The sequence below is a fragment of the Etheostoma cragini genome, chromosome 21 (genome assembly GCF_013103735.1).
Source record: "Etheostoma cragini isolate CJK2018 chromosome 21, CSU_Ecrag_1.0, whole genome shotgun sequence".
NCBI lineage: Eukaryota > Metazoa > Chordata > Actinopteri > Perciformes > Percidae > Etheostoma > Etheostoma cragini.
Window position 1 is genome coordinate 15,406,752 of NC_048427.1, and position 15,000 is coordinate 15,421,751.

The following is a 15,000-nucleotide window of genomic DNA, read 5'->3' on the forward strand; positions in this document are numbered from 1 at the left end:
AGGGAGGCTGAGAAGTGTGATACCCCTGTAATTGGCACACACCCTCTGGTCCCCCTTTTTGAAGAGGGGAACCACCATATTTATCATAATTTTATGAAATGGTGAAATGCCATCAGAAGTCCATATTTTTGCCTTCAGACAGCTGTAAGAGATCACAGGAATAGTTTTTGTTGGTCATGTTTGGTATCAATCAACTCGTCTTCTTATTGGCTACACAGGAATGCCAGTTTTATGACCTTATCTTCTAATTTGTGGGCTACACTGTCAATCTTTCCCACGTGGGCCCAATGGGGAGTGTGAGATTTCATTTGCTTTGCTTGGGGGTATCTTGAGATACACTGATGCTATTGGCTGGGAACAAGGTTCATTGCAATCTGCACAAGCCAGAGAATGTAACGCTTTCTTTGGTTTTGCTGTAGCCCGCCAACGGAAAAAGATACACACGATAGAAACCAAGAAATTATGCACTATCTAGATTTCTCTACGTCAAAACTTGGGCTGAAACTACAAGATTGTGAAGGGACCAGATAATTATGGATTACAAGGCTTGGATATTCTAATACCTTAGGGCATGGGTCTTCAACAGGGGGTCCGCGCTAATTGAAATGTCTTTAAATACACATTAACATGAATTCAACACACTGTAGTAAACAGATAAATGGAGGCAGAAGATGTCTTTCAGTCATCAATGCACACATTCAGCGACACACAGTAGCTCTTTGAAGCTGGGCACCGTTTCATTCACAAAACCTGTCCCATCAACGAGGAATCACAATCAGAAATACGTTAATAATCCCAGGGCAAAATTACTTTCGTTACATTACTCCATATGTAATAGAGTGTATTACATATGGAGTAATCTAACGAAAATATTGAATGCACAATAACAAGGTACATTTACACATGGCACTATAGGACCAGTTTGATATAACACAATTTTATACAATATAATTAGGGGGTTCCCCCTCCTTCTCGCCATCAGTTTGGGGGTCCTTGGCCTGGAAAACGTTGAAGACCCCTGCCTTAGGGTGTTTTTGATGTAGGAAACTAAGGTTTTTGGCGATCTTTCACCGCTGTGATTAAAGACACGAGGAGACAGGTAGGAAACACACACTCGATTAGACTCAAATCTTTCTGTGTTTTTTACTTCAGAACATGATTATCACCGTTGTGAGTAACCTTATTGCTTCGTTTGTGGGCTCGATGGAATCAGGAGACTGTAAGCTTTCAAATGATGTATGGCATGAGCATGTTTATGACGGTTTAATGCTTACAATTTATGAGAGAAGTCAGCACTTCCGAAAAACGGCGAGTTTATCTTCGGTGGACGGGAACTATGTGCTCAAGAAGAGACAGGCGCTAAAACGGAGCGTTTCAGAGACAGAGGACGAATAACACGTACACAATGTAAGGTAAGACAGACATGAGAAAAATGTTTTTTACATTAAAGCATGTAAACATGTTCTTGCTCTTGGTGTCATTTCAGTGTTGACTTTAGGGTTCTTGTGCTGCAAGGGTTGTTGAAAAAAAAAAAAAGAGCTGACATTGTGTATACATAGTATATATACCATAGTGAAATGTTTTAAAAGCCATCCTGCAAAAGAGGTAGACAAAAAAATCCTTTTCCTTTTAAAATTCTTATAATTAGACCGATGCCGTGGTTCCACATCGGGTATGCAGGAAGTGATGTGATTTACTTTGTTTCCAGATTCTTTAAAAATTAAATTAAAAATGAATTAATTGGTAAAATTCTTCATATTCATAAAACTTTAATAGTTTATTGGAACATGTAAAACATTAAAATTAAAATGTATATACATACATTCATGCATACATATCTAATTAAAATGAGAGATAAATAAGGCCATGTACTTCTCAGCACAATCTTTCAAAATTGAATGTCATTCAAACAAAAAATTCCCGTGTTGAAAAAGGAGTAGGAAGAAGTTGATAAACAACTTATTAGGTCCTACCCCCTTTCTCTACTTGTATTCTTTAGTAAATACAACAATGTTATGCTTCACTTAGTTACACATCATAGACACAGATTCATGCATACATACTCACACACACTTACACTGTTTTTCTTTCTCTTCTTCTTTCTATACACTCTATCTATAGCAGATTAAATAACCCATACTAGACTCAGTATATAGACATATTAGTGTATAGATATATTAGTATATACATATAATAGTATATAGATATATTAGTATATAGACATATTAGTATATAGATATATTACTATATAAATATATTAGTATGTAGACATATCAGTGTATAGATATAGTAGTATATAGACATATTAGTACATAGATATATTAGTATATACATTTATTAGTATATGAATATATTAGTATATACATTTATTAGAATATTGATATATTAGTATATAGATGTACTAGTATATAGACATATTAATATATGAACATACTAGTGTATAGATATATTAGTATATAGATATATAAGTATATTAGTATATAGATATATTAGTATATAGATGTACTAGTATATAGACATATTAGTATATAAAAATACTAGTATATATTTATATTAGTATATAAATATACTAGTCTATTTATATATTGATATATAAATATATTAGTAAATAGATAGAAATAAACTGTGTAGGGAACATAGCTGAATAGGAACACTGCGTCACCCACTACGCCTCCATCAACAAATAATTGAAGAGAAAAGACTTGGCTTTAATTGGAGCTGAAGACTCATTGTGTATTTCGAGCATTAATGATCACGTGTGTTTTTCTGTTGTCCGAAATAGAAATTGATTGTGCAGGAAAGGAAGTCCATTTGTTCTGCAGTGGATTCAACCCCTACATGATGAAAAGGAAAAGAAAACCTGTATAGATCCTGCGTCGGTGTGGCCTTTCCTTTGACCAATTATCACATCTTTTCATCTCGGTGGGGGAGATGGTCTTGTTCTGTTGCAGTGATTGGCCTACGTACCCTCCCTCTCTCCCATAAAACCCCCACCACTCCCAGCCTCATATTTCCTATCGATTAGAAGATGAGAAGGAGAAAAAAGGGCAAAATGACACATTCTCACATATCCGGCTCTTTGTGTGTGTGTGTGTGTGTGCGTATGTGTGTGTGTGTGTGTGTGTGTGTGATTTGAATCCACTGTGAATTGAAAATCAATACAGGCTGGATGGGTATTGGCAAGCTCTGATTAAAGACAGTCTGTCAAAGCCTTCAGTCAGTTCCCCACAGAATGGAGACTGCGAGGAGCAGAACACGTCATTCTGTGTGTGTGTGTGTGTGTTGGTGTGTATGTGAGTGCTGACTACAAGACATTTATAGCAGACAGCTGCTGCCTACGTTAACTTAACATCAGTTACGCAGAGAGAAGAAATGAATAAGTGTCGGGATTTTATCCAGGAATGTTAAGAGAAGATTATTATTATCATGCTTTAAAGGCCGTGTGGTGTGTGTGTGTCACAGCCCTGCCCCTGCTGTCTTTTGTTGTTGGATTACACCATTGCCTCATGTGACGACTTTGTAAGCCTGTCAGCTACGTTGACTGTCCATCCCGTCATCGATCATGTGACTGTGAGGTCAGTCCAGGCCAGCTACCATAATGCCTGTGAACTTCAATCAGAATGGGGAATGGGGGAAATGTGAGTCAGCACCTGGTTACAAAATATGTCCCCGATCAAAGAAGCAGTAGGATCGATTAGAGATTTTACATTGTAATTTTATTGGCTGCAGTTTGTTGCATTGTGCATGGCCACTGGCGAGTTAGCCCCCTTGAGACCCCGATCAGGCGAAGTGTGTTTTAGTAGCTTGCGGTGGCTTTTGTAGTGGTTTTTAATTAAAGTGAAACATTTTGCTTTAAATTTTGCACTGCTGAGCACCTGGCATTTTTTTGCCGGAGTGCCCTGAAAGCCTTGAGTTAGAAAAAAACCTCAACTCAGAGCAGAATTCTTTTAACTTCCCAGCAACAAAAAAACAATTGGTGGAGTTCCCTTTGAATGTAGCGTTGAGCTATTTTTTCCCACAAGACAAAGATGTATAGGAGAACATAAATACAATTGTGCCGCTTATGATAATTATCTTTAAATTTCCACTGCAGCCTCTCTCAACACTCTCTGACTGGTTGTGCCAAGATCCATCAGTCCTCCAGAGAGTGGGAAGCTGCCTTACAGGGGCCGAGATTAAACACCTCCATTTTAATTGTGTAAATGTAATCACACAAGCCAAAGAACAGTGACTTGCTGACATGTTACCTGTGGTTTGGTTTCTTCCTCGTCTTTGTAGAAGAAGAGCTGATCCGAGCGCAACACAAACCAGCGCAGCTGCCAGTTCTTCATGATGCTGCGCTGCTTCTTCAGCCAGCCAGCTTTCAGCGCCCCTTCCTGGAGGCTGGGGGAGGCAGACCGGCACGATCCCTGTGACACCTCGCCCATCACCATGCTCTTGGACCTGGCTGCAAACACACACACATAAAGCATTTTTATTCTCCACAAGCAGGCAGAAAGTGAGGGGCTGGGTGGGTTTCAAGGGGGATTGAATTGGTTGCTTTACTTGATATCTCGGGCTCATGTCTTTTCATTTTTTCCTTGATAGAAGCTTGTGTTATCTCTCATTGTGTATGCTGTATGTGCACACATACTCTGTGAGGCTCTTTATTCATGAACACACACAACACAACCTTCTGCCCCAGGCTCAGACGCCTTTAGATGAAAGGGAGAGTGGGACTGCAGCGAGGCAGCAAGCACATATTACAACAGGAAACGGACACACACAGACACACACACACACACAAACACACACATAGACATAGCCTTAGGTGACAGTGATTCCCCCCTCCTTCCATTTCAGAGGTCCTTGGGAGAGACGTATTGTGTTGCAACAGACCAACAGAACAGCAGCTTTTTTAGTGTAGATAATAGGACCACAAGGGACTGGCTGGCTGACTGAATGCTTCTCAACAAACGTGTGTAACCTGAGCTAAACTCAAGGACCGGTTTAAAAGAGAGGGGGAGGATGCTATATAGCTGTGTGAATCAATGTGACATCAAGTTTGTTCTCACTGGGCTACTCATATTGTCCTTGTCATCTTTGGGAAGAAATGGATTTAAGAGGGTGGGGTGTATCAGGTTTGACTGTAATATTACATCAGTTGACTGGTGTAGGATGCATTAGTATAAATTGTGTCTTTTTAATCCTGGTTTATCAGTAGAGGATAAATTACATTGCTTAGAAAACTGCTTAAAGATTTCAAGATACACAGCTAAGAAATGGCCACAGAGCTATGACCATAGATTGTAAAAATAGTGGGCGTAGCAGCATTTGATGTCACCCATCAGTTTGTGGACGGCCGTTTTGAAGCCTCGAGTTTGGCAATTTTGCTGTCACCATCTTGGCTTTTTAAAACTGGAAGTGACCATGTTTGACTAGAGGGTGATGCTCTGGAAGATGAAGCAACCAATCCTGTTTTCTTGATGGTAGCAATGGCGTGGCACTAAGCTTATAAGCTAAAGAGGGAGAATTTCTGATTTTCAACTCTGAAGCAAATCATCAAGCGGAGATTAAAAGGCGGGTTTACGCGGATCTCCGATACTACCGCCATTCAACAGCATTTTCGGCAGAACAGAAAATTACAATAGCTTGCTAACTTAACAAGACATGTTTGGCGACCAAATGGTCGATTAAGTTTAATGACGGGGAAGACACACAATGCGAGAGTCAAAGTTTAAGACAAAAATATGGACAACACCCAAAAACAAGTTCACTGTTATTTTAGCATTGCTAAGCCTCTGTCCTGATTGACAGGTCGACGTGTAGCCACGCCCTAAAGCATCCCCAGTTATCTTCTATTTAAAAATGAATGGGACAGTAATTTACCAAATGAATATTGTGCTGTAGTGAAGAAGACTTAAGAGTAGCGATTGAGGCCATACACTAAATATGAAAATATTTACTAAGATAATGACTCCAGTGAGAAGTAGGGTCATTTTCCCTTAGACTTTTATAGAAATTGACTTCCTTTGGCGACCAGTGGAGGCACCAGCTGCTGGAAATAAGTTAGAATGCAAGTTTAAGACACTTGGCATTGGCTTCACTTTTCAGACCCGGAGGCTTTATCTATTATTTTACATGTCTCTGGCTAAGACAAGAGTCAAATTCTGGTCAGGCAAACAAGGCAATGCTATTTGATGATGATGTATAATTTATGAGAAATCAATTGTGTAGACATCCTCCCTGCTGCTGTGCACTTTGTGGCACACACACAAACAGAAATGATCAATGTTCAGTTGACAGAGGGAAGAAGGGGATGGATGAATAGGAAGGGGGAAGAAAATCAATGTGTATTCTTTTTATTGCCTCATCTTTCTCTCTACAGAAAACCTATAGCCTAAAGGACGTGGCTCATGTCATTTTGATTTCATTTTTTTCATCTTTCATGGCAGCCTTTAAAACCTGTTGATTCCTGAATCAAAGGATTATTTCAAAAGAAAAGGTATACATTTTTTGACCATTTTTCCAGAAGTGGCTAGTTTTAACGTTCATCACCAACATGGTAATTAGAAGCATTGTTTTGTGTAGGACCTTCACATGTGAAACTACTATTTACATATTAAGCATCATACATATTTCAATTTGCCAAGTGAAAACCGTCATATTGTATTTAATTAAATAAAGGAAATGATAAAAAGTAACACACTCTAAATGTCGTTTTACTATTTATCTCTTGGATACGGTGGATCCCGTCATACAAAAAAGGTAATTCAATTTAAAAAAATGCAACAGCAGGTCTTTAAACTGATATTAGCTAGTTTACCAAATTTTTAGCCACTGGCGTGAACAAATGTATCACTTCAAAGCAGCATATATTTATTCATTCTTCTTTTAGCTCTATTTTGGTCTCCACCAACATCTGAGAAAAAACATTTCTGGCTCTAGCTGCTAAATGCTTCACTATGTTCACACGCTAGTTGCTAATTTAAGCTATCTGCTAACTTAAGCTATCCTGCTGCCACTGGAAACATGATGGACGTGGTGAGACTGCACCAAAACGGCAAATGTAAGGGTAGAGCTCTGTAGAGCTGAAACTGGTGCTAATTTTATCTTGGTTCACCACTATGAGCAATACATTTCACATTACAACGTATCAATTTATTAATCCTTGATCGTTGTACAGTGTCTTGAGATAACTTATGAATTGATTCTATAAATACAATCAATATATATATATATATAAAAATATTTGATATAATACAAATATACAACCAAAATCTCCCCAGATACAGTGGTCTAATATGTTCACTGAGGAATCTTTAAAGATTAAAAAAAAAAATTCCCCAAGGTATACGTTTTATGTCACTGTCTGTGTGTAATATCTGGTCTTTTTTCTTTAATGATGATCACTGTGGTTCCATGAGAACATTGGTTGATTCATTTGTTGTCCATGTTTTTATTGTTTGTTGCTAAACAAACTTAACCCTCCTTTCCAAAGTAATGTTTTAAAGCTTTAGCACGTAACTTTTCTTATATTAATGAACGTCCGTTACGTTCAAGTCATTGCCAAATGAGTTACTACAAAGCTAATTAAGACCAGCAGCTCCACTCTCTTTGTATTTCTCAGTAAGGCTGTGTCAAGAACATGGTGTCGTCTGGCGACTTTCGCACGCGGAAACTCGAGTGAAGATCATGACCTCCTCTGAGAAGTCCATTATGGTTTTTTAATCCTCCGTGTCCTCCTTGGCTACTGTGTGGAGGAGGGTCTCGTGTCATGTGGATGCAACAACAGTCGTGTTATCATTACTTAGAATTCCTTTTGCGGGCAAAAGAAAGTACACACTATGACTTTAATAGATATTCCTCCCATTTATTTTGTTCCCCACTCCCAATCTATTTCTCTATAAATCCTTTCTCCTCTACATTGTGTTAATTCCAGTGTTTTTACAACTGTTATTTTCACTGCCCTGTCTCCCTCCATTTCTTTTACTTTGACTCGTTTTTATTTTTCCTCTCCCACCTTACGTTCAGCCCCGCTGGTCCTGTTAAATCAAAGCTCTGCTATCGCTGAGAGCACATAGGGCAAACACACACACACAAACACACACAAAAGATGATCCTTTGAGCCGTCTTCGTAGAATAAATTAGTTCTTAGATTAGAGGCACATTTCCCTTTAGCTATTTTTAAAACACAATTATTCTCATACATTTTTAGAACAATGTCAATAATTTATGCATTGCAAAGCAGTCTTAATTGCTTTTTGCAATTCGGTATTGCTTAACAATTGGTTTATTTCTGCCTGTACTGTATGTTTAACATTTTTAGACATTTAGAATTTACACATTGTCCTTGTGTGCTCACCATCACCATCTTAGTCCCAATGCAACGCTCCCTATTTCTCACCGATCACAGATGTGTTTGAGTTTAAACATCAAGGATGCAAAGTGACTCACAAAAGTGAAAGTTAAAAACCCTGACTGGTTGTCTTACTTTTTCCAATATTTTGCCCGTTAAAAGTGGCACTCACCTTCCCCTTCCTCCTTGACCCCTCTGTTTTTCCTCACTACATCTTGTCCCTCATGTCTTTCCATCCATCCTCACCCTGCCAGTGTTAGCATTAAAGAGCTTCATTGTTTAATCCGTCAGCTGTCTGACGCAGACCAAGTGGAACATCCACTGACCGATGATTCACGCCTGAGTCACAAAAACTGATTTGTGTGTGTGCGTGCGTGTGTGTGTGTGCGTGCCAGGCTCTGCTACCGGCCGCGCCAATTTGGACCTTCTGCTCAGAGTGATTCAGAGCTTCCTTGGCTTGGGTGGAGCTGTTCTGTGGTCACTTCTCCAACTATCAGCTACAATGCTATTAAAAAGGCTGTTTTACTGTAAAAGCGCACTGTATGCATAATCACTGCCATTGACCAAAATAACAGAGCAATTGTGGCTCATTTACAGTAGATAGTAGTTATAGAAGAGCTGAGTCAAACAATAGGTTGCCTGACTGTGGGTTGAGATGTTCTGTATGCCCACCTTTGTTAATCAAGTCGTACCCCAATGATAATTTATGTAAATTTGTGCGTGTGTCATGTTGTTTCAGAGTCGTGGCTGAATAAAGCAACACTAGAGAACTTTTCATGCTTTGGCCCCCCTACAGGTGTGAAGTGGAATTGTCCCATTATGTCTCATTCAAACAAGGGGTTAAGCCTCTCAATCAACCAATTAATCAATCAACATTTATTTATATAGCACCTTTGAGCAACCAACAGGTGTCCAAAGTGCTTTACATCAACCAAGAATAAACAAACACAACATTTAATAAAAGACAAGAAAAAACAAAAAACACATGAAGCATAGAAAACAGTAAAACAGATAAAGTTGCCAAATCATCAGAAGAAGAGTTGTTGCACCACTACTGCATATTAAAAGCCATTCTAAATAAGTAAGTTTTAACTTTACGTTAAAGTGCGAATGTCAAGGGGGAGCTAGTTCCAGAGTTTTGGGCCAGCAACAAAATGTAGCTCCCATGGCGCCTACAAAGCCTTTTACAAAGCCATTACCTGCAGTTAGCATCCCATTGACTGTCATTCATTTTGACGTCACTTTGACAGTGACTTTACATCTGAAGCGTTTAAAGACTCTGTTAGTGACTATGTTGAAAGGCTCCATTACCTTGTATCTCATGTAGTGGCTCAGTAGCAGACGTTTTTAGAAAAATAGGCTAACGATTGTGTCAACCACGCAACTTGCCGTATTGTAAATGTTGTAAAGTACATCTGTTTTAACTTGCATCAGTCTATATTGAAGACGTTTTCATTTCTGGGATTGTTCAGGTGCGGCTTGAAATTTTGCCAGATGTCCCTCATTTTTGGCCAGATGTCCGCCAGCCTTCCTTTTTTTTTTTTTTTGGCATTCTAAACTCATTAAACATTAACATTAAATCATGTTTTACATTGTTGTGTCATTGATCGTAGTTTCATGGAATATGAGTGTGTTTGTTACAGTTTCTATAATGAGTAGCTGTTATAAAATGTTGCGTAGTGATTTTTGATTTCCACTACTACAGCAACCCCGTTGGAATGTTTCACCTAAACCATGGCCGTCCCACCGCTTAAAGTCTAGCTAGCATGTTTCCAGCTTGCTAGTGGAAGGTATGTTAGAGGTATGTCGCCAAATACAGTTGTTCCCCAACTGGCCTGGCCAGTACCAGTATTCAGGTAGAGGTATCTCGCCAAATACAGTTGTTCCCCAACTGGCCTGGCCAGTACCAGTATTCAGGTAGAGGTTGAATTATCACATTCAGTTTTACCAAGACCTGAGCAAATACGGCCCAAACGGTTAGCATAGATAGATAGGGGAGAACGCTTAGTTATTAGGGTAAAGTGATCCTTTTGAAAAGTTATCATTTAGCACAAGTTCTATAAAACCATACTGCCTGCAATTCAGTAGATTTAGTTAATTTTCCCAAATGCAATAAGGTTAGCGATGTTTATGCTTTTTTGACAAATCAAATGAGAAATGTAAATCTTGATATTTGGACAGTCCCCTTAAGCACTGTTTCCATAACAAGTATGCAAGTAATGTTACAGCATATACAGGTCATAGAACACAGTCTTTAGGGTTCCACGGACTTAGTCATACATTTATCATTAGCAGGAAATGGCTGTTCGGCTTTTATGCACATCACAGAAGAGCCCATCCATTAGCATGGCAAGGTAGGCACTCCACAATTGAAATACAATGCTACACTGATGGCTAAATCACATACACACAAGCACACACAGGCATGTTGGAGGAATTCAATTTCATTAATCTGCTTGTTTTGTAGTGATTTATGGCTTGTGGAAAATGGCAAAGAGAGTTACAGGTGCATCAGTGCGTGGCATCCAGTTAGGCTATCGCTGTTGATTAATGTGTTAACCATTTTGTGTGTGTGTGTGTGTGTGTGTGTTTGTGTGTGTGTGTGTGTATTTGGCAGGCTTCCTTGACAAGCTGTAGGTGTGGCCACTAGTATACAGCCCGTATTCGAAAACTGCAGTGGAGCAGAACTGATCTGCAGCAGCGTTTGCGTGGGTATCTTTGCATTTTGGTGCATCTTTTAATCTCTACGTTCTCATTACCTAAGTGTGTCAGTGTGTGAATTTTGTATCCACGCTTATCTTGCTCATAGTATCCGAGGATGTTCATTTATATGCCTAGGAAAGGCAGGATGTCAGGGTACTGCCACATTGCAGGACTTTGATCATAAAACCATGGTAACGCAGACCAAAAAGACCCAGCAAGAGAATAAAGCAGCTGACATGTGGGCAATTAGAGCTGCTACTAGATTTCTGGTGCTAGCCAATGATAAATGCACCCAGAACCCTCCAGCTTTAGTATGTCGTTGGTTGTAGCAGTTACTGAAGCATAGTAGTCAGATTATTTTCTTTTATGGAGCAGATGTTGCTGATGAATTTATTCCTAGTTAGAGAAATTATTCTACTGGTATCCTACATTAGTAGCAAATTGGGTTGGGTACTTATACAAGCATTTACAATTAAAAGTTGCCCTGAACGGAACACATAATCATATTAATCTAGAGCAGGGCAAAAAGGTAGTTGGGCAAATAATGTTCTAGCAATAGTTCCACATTTTGGGAAACAAGCTTTTTGGTTAGATGAAAAAATTGATGCCACTATCATGTCTGTGCGCTTAATATGATGCTAGAGCTAGCAGGAGATTAGTTTAGATTAGCATAAAGACAGGGACCAGGGGGAAATAGCCTAGCACTGTCCAAAGGAAATATAAATAATCCTGAAACAGTTACATTTTCCTACAGAATAAACAAACAAGATACACAAGTTAAATAGGGAGCTTTAAAGGTGCCCCCAGCTTCTGGTCTTCATGCTAAGCTAAGGGTCACCATTTCTAGCTTCATATTTAGGGCATTTAAGTGTCAATCTTCTCCTGCCAAGACATGCAAATAATGGTGGTTCCAAACATGTCACACTGTTCTATTAAGCAGAGCTCAGTGAAAAAAGAGGCAAGAGACATTGAAGACAACATAGGCTAGTAAAACCTAGTTAGCATGTCACAATGTAGCCATTTTAGCTATCCTTAGATGGAAGAAAAGCCTTCCAAATTCAAACAAGACACAGTAGCCCATTTGCATAACTCCAATACTTTTTGCTACAATACTGTTTATGCTTGCAAACTTATCAATTGACCAAATTAAATCAAGACGTAGCTAATACTTTATAGCATGTCCACACCATTGGTCCATACATGGACTGTCTGAGTGAAGCCAAAACATCTCGATCACCCCTGGTGACTTGCTTGTCCTAAATTCAGCTCCTTCCATGTTAGCGGGAGGGACATAGACCAAAAAAATTTAAGTACACCTCAAATTAAATTATCCCAAAGGTAGTTTCTTTCATTCTAGTTTGTTCTTGTCACAGTGGCGTTTGTTCAAGTGTTCATTGGCTGGTTATTTATTAGCTCAAGTAAAGGCTGAAATGTCATCATTGACAAATGGGATCAACTCGCGATTGGATTGGCGTGTGTATGGGTGGGACTTTGATACTACGGTTCCACCTCCCAATCGCTACTGCGCAAATTCGGTCTCCAGAATTGTAAGATGGCAGTGCCTGTATTGGGGATACTTTGCTTTTGTACAGTGGGAGGTGATATAGATGCGTCACCCTTCCTAATGTAGAGTCTGTGAGCTATACTATTTATAATAACTAATACAGGCTTTCCAAAATTTAAAAGTCATACTGTATCTCAAATGTAGCATATCTAAGCTAATTAGCAAGTCACTGAACTTCCAAAGTCAAACATGGAATACTATATCTAAGCTAGTTATTTTGTCACTGACCTTTCAGCATCAGGAATGTCCCAACCATGAATGAGCAATAAATAAAAAGTCAGTGACATTTGTTTTACTGATTCATATTTTGAGTGTTCTTTTCTGACATTTCAGACAGGGTCCAACCATCTTAAATGTCATATGCTCACTGGTCAGTGTCGAGTCACTTTCTTGACCGGCTTTAACCTCAGCTGAGTATCTACTAAACTATCTGAATCTGTCACATATCCGTTTGTTCACGGGCTCCATGCAACACATGTAATGCTGTCAGCAGTAAGGCACCAATTTGCAGAAAGTATGCAGAGAATGCTTCTCACGCTGAATCATAGAGTTACTTTAATCTCTTAAATTTTTACTGTCTTAACAGAAACGCAGCAAGAACGAGTGGTAATTCCAAAACCTTACATGTAACAAGACGGTTGCCTTTTGCATTTCATTATGTTTTGTGTATTTGGTCTTCTCTACATTTGTCACTTAAAGAAAACAACATTTACTTAAGGGCACCACTAAACCATCATGTTAAAATAATTTGACGTACTCTAAACGTGATGTTGTAATCAATTAAGTGCTTATTCACAAGATGTACACACTTACTCATCAAGCTAGTTAAATCTGCTGTTAACATATGCAAATACAGATTTAATTCACTTTGCTAACAATTCCATGCCACTCCAGCAAGGAGGTTTTACAAATCCCTCTCCCATTCTTGGTTACTATTCGTTTCATCTTACATGTAATTGCAATGAGTGCCAAGGAAGGAAGAACACACATTGCACACTTAGACATAGTAATTCGTCCATCCACACAGTATGTGAGCACACAAACACACACACACAAGCACGCACACACACACACACACACACACACACACACACAGACACACACACACACACACACACACACACACCAGCAGCAGCTGACAGCAGCCTGATAGTGCTGACCGTTGCAGTGAAGAAACTAGAGATGCTGCACGCTCCTCTTAATATAATTCACACCGGCAGCATCGGCCAGCTCTAGTAGAATGCTAATGAATGCTGGAGCTTTCCTGCGTGGGCAGACCTGCCGCTTCATTCAGAAATATGTGACTGCATTAGGAAAATAGATGGAGTGGAGAAAAAGTGTTTCTGCAGGCATATTCTTTCGTAAAATCTGAATTCTAAGCATAAGAAAATATTTGTAAAAGTGCAGGTAAATTCATCTATAACAAATTCTCTGATCTGATGAACTACCGTAATAGTCCATCTCAGATAGGACATGAGAAGTCACTAAAGCGTTATGGATGGATGAATAAGCAGCCAATGCAGGGTCTGTAGATATGACAGTAAACAAACCAAGTCCTACCTCTCCTGGTCTGTCTGATCTTTGGGCTCAGCATGGCTGTCATCGCTCGTCCACGCTCTCTCCTCTTGGCATGTTCGTGTACATCCAAGCACCCCACCCCTGTCTCTCCCTCTGCCGGTCTGTGTCTCTGCCTCTCTCCTCTTCTTCTCTCCCTGACCTTCTGCAGTGCGGCCGGCAGCTAGGGGGTTGGGTGAACAGTGGAGGGGAGGAGAATGGAAAGAGAAGGGGGTGGGTGAAGGAGGAGGTGGAACTACCCCCCTCTTTCCTCTGCGCACACGCCCAGTGGCCTCCACCCCTCCTTGTTACATTATTCATAGCAGTAGGCTACATCCGCCTGGGGTTGATGAAGGAGGAGGTTTTAGGGGTGGGTCTCCCACCGGCAGAGCATGGACCTCACCGGCTGACAGATGCCTGGCTTTTAGTGTTGTTATTTTCTACTTTTCCATTAGGATCTGCATGTTTGTGAAAGGGACAAAAAGAGAATGGGACGGCCCAATGGGGTGTTCATCTGGCAGGTGTCTCCTCCTTCTGCACCTAATTAAGCTGTAGAGGTCCTCAGCTTGTCTCCACCTCCTTCCCTTAATCACTAATTTCCCCCATTTTTCCTCCGCTTTCTCTCAAATTATTTACTCTCTCAAACATTTTCTATCTGCCTCTCTCTCTCTCGCTCTCTAATATACTGTAAGTATAAATCTATAAATATAGCCATTTATGAGCTATATATAGCTAGCCATATAGATATATATATATATATATATATATATATATATATATATATATATATATATATATTGTATAAACATATATCTAGCCATGTATAAGCTATATATAGCTA

General features: G+C 39.5%; 1 protein-coding gene across 2 annotated transcripts in view; it reads right to left on the bottom strand.

Annotated features, from left to right (window-relative positions):
• Positions 1-14,355, bottom strand: part of si:dkey-191m6.4 (rho GTPase-activating protein 22) — a 48,956-nt gene extending 34,601 nt beyond the window's left edge. For both annotated transcript variants that reach the window (XM_034860887.1, XM_034860886.1), the window contains exons 1-2: positions 14,166-14,355; positions 4,248-4,447 (exon numbers count right to left, since the gene is read on the bottom strand). In XM_034860887.1, the coding sequence (XP_034716778.1) occupies positions 4,248-4,447; positions 14,166-14,208 (243 nt within the window). In that variant the 5' untranslated portion in view covers positions 14,209-14,355. The remainder of the gene's footprint in view (positions 1-4,247; positions 4,448-14,165) is intronic.
• Between the last annotated feature and the right edge of the window lie 645 nt (positions 14,356-15,000).